Here is a 2,278-nt window from a genome sequence, read left to right as displayed (position 1 = left end):
GTCCCCCCATGAAATACGGGATGAGCCAATCCACCTACACAATAAGTCCCTTCTCAGATGGATCACCCTGGATGCATCTGAGAAGGATATATATCTGCATAGATCTGATATATCTGCCTCTGCTTCATTTGGAACTAAAGATGCCAGCTGCCACTCTATTTGCAACTGAAGATATCTGCCTTGGCTTCATTCGCAATTGAATATGCCAGTCTCTACTCTATTCACAGCTGGTTATCTGGCTGTGCTCCGTTCGCAGCTGAAGATGTTTGCCTTCACTCAGGGGTGGGGGAGAAAATAGGAACTACCACTCCTTTAAAGACGGGAATAATACGAGAAAATTTATCCATCCCATAAAATACAGGACAAATTTACACAATTTGCCCTGCCTTGTCACATCATCCTGGATCCACGCCTGTCAGAGACACAGGCGTGTTATAGGACAGGGTGGCAAATAAGAGCAGTCAATAAAATTAAATCAGAATGCACATCTGACAGTAATCTCCCATGAAAACAGCACCATCTATCGGTCAGATTTATTAACTTTGGAAATAAAAAAAAAACATCATAGAAATGTGATAAACTTCACAAACGATGCACAAAGAAACATTTTTACAAGTACCTCACACATATTGGAACATTTCCCTGATTGTATCAGTACACAATATCGGAGGGAGGAAATATTGCTGATGCATAACTTTGAACTCATTAGTCCAATTCAACGTGTTCACAGGGATTCATTGAATAAACATTTGTTTCGAAACATTAGTCGAGAACGCATGGTTGTTACAACACATACAATTATGAAACTCCTAACAGCGAGATTCACGTAAAAAGTCAACTGGCATATTTATAAAGCAACGGAATGATATATATTCAAACACATAAACACAGGAAGAACTGAGACAATTTCAAATGTAGTTAGTTCACTCCAGCGAGTTGTAGACCAACAGCTGTTTGAGCACTTTGGTCTGGCTGGTCTCTCGGATCTCGCCGGCCAGGAACATCTCGTCGACGACGCTGTAGACCTTGTAGAAGTTGAAGACGAGGTCGAGTTCGCACACGTTGTGGAAGTACTCGTTGAGCACCTCGACGAAGTTGTGTATGGCCTCCAGGTAGGCGAGGTTGTTGTCACCGACGTCGACGCATATGCAGAAGTAGAGGCCCGCGTAACGCCGGTAGATGATCTTGAAGTTCCTGAACTCGACGAAGTTCGTGTGTTTGGCGTCCCTGACGGTCACCACGGCGTGAACCTCCTCGATCAACTTCTGCTTCTCGTCGTCGTCGAAATTCATGTACCACTTCGCCAGTCGGGTCTTGCCTGCGCGGTTCTGGATCAAGATGAAACGAATCATTTTTTATTGCTCACGAGCTCGAACGTAAGGTTAATTTGCTCGGAAGCGAATTCCGGAGTTTCACTGCCTCTTATTTACAACGCCTACTTTGATCTGAAAGAGACGGCTGTGATCGTCTTTTTTAAAAGCTTGAACTTGATCCAGTAGAACTAGAGAATCGGCCTTACTTGATGAATGCATACGTTTTCATTCGGAAATGAAATAATTATTCGACATGAATGACTAGGCTGACCATATTTCCTCGAGAAAAATACGGGACATTGGGATTCCAAATACGGGAAAATAGGGACATCGCCAATTATCGCCAAACACGACGCCAAAATCAAACAAAGTTGCCAAATATTGCTGAAATTACGCGAAAATCACAATGGCGGGAAATGATGCATTACTGCAAATTGCAGTGGATCAAAATGTATTCCACGAAAAAAAAACGTCCACCAAGGCAAATGTGGGAGATTAATATTCTCATATATAGTCGTAATTATCATAAAAAATTTATGAGTTGAAAAATAATGTCAATCTTTGACTTCAATAAAGAATAAAAATTCAAGTAGGCTTCGTGTAAAATACGGGAAAAACCGGGACACTTTTGCCAAAAAGTCGGGACGGCCAAAAAAACAGGAAATACCGGGACGGTCCCGGGAAATACGGGACGTATGGTCACCCTATGAATGACATATATTCACATATGCACGTTTATTAAAAATCTATTTTCATTCTTGAATAAAACTTGTCTACATCGATTTCGAAGATGTCATGCCACCTCTAAAGATTCTAGCAAATGTAAGTAAACGAAATTAATTGCTCACACATTTAGTGACCATATTTCTTTGAGATGAAAACCGGACAGCAAGATTATGTATCGTGACCATATGATCCTTATTCTCCAGGACAGCGGTTCCCAATCTGGGGTGCCTGGATCTTGA

General features: G+C 41.6%; 1 protein-coding gene across 1 annotated transcript; it reads right to left on the bottom strand.

Moving 5' to 3' along the window:
* Positions 1 to 500: 500 nt before the first annotated feature.
* Positions 501 to 1,475, bottom strand: LOC149079216 (AP-2 complex subunit sigma). Its single transcript, XM_089240112.1, has one exon. The coding sequence runs from the start codon at positions 1,350 to 1,352 to the stop codon at positions 924 to 926; it is 429 nt and encodes a 142-aa protein (XP_089096238.1). The 5' UTR covers positions 1,353 to 1,475; the 3' UTR covers positions 501 to 923.
* Between the last annotated feature and the right edge of the window lie 803 nt (positions 1,476 to 2,278).

The sequence above is a fragment of the Pholcus phalangioides genome, unplaced genomic scaffold (genome assembly GCF_987345545.1).
Source record: "Pholcus phalangioides strain wild (caught in Gottingen) unplaced genomic scaffold, Ppha-v1.0 ptg000012l_1, whole genome shotgun sequence".
Taxonomy (NCBI): domain Eukaryota; kingdom Metazoa; phylum Arthropoda; class Arachnida; order Araneae; family Pholcidae; genus Pholcus; species Pholcus phalangioides.
Note: the sequence above shows the minus strand (reverse complement) of the source record. Positions and strands in the feature narration are given on the sequence as shown.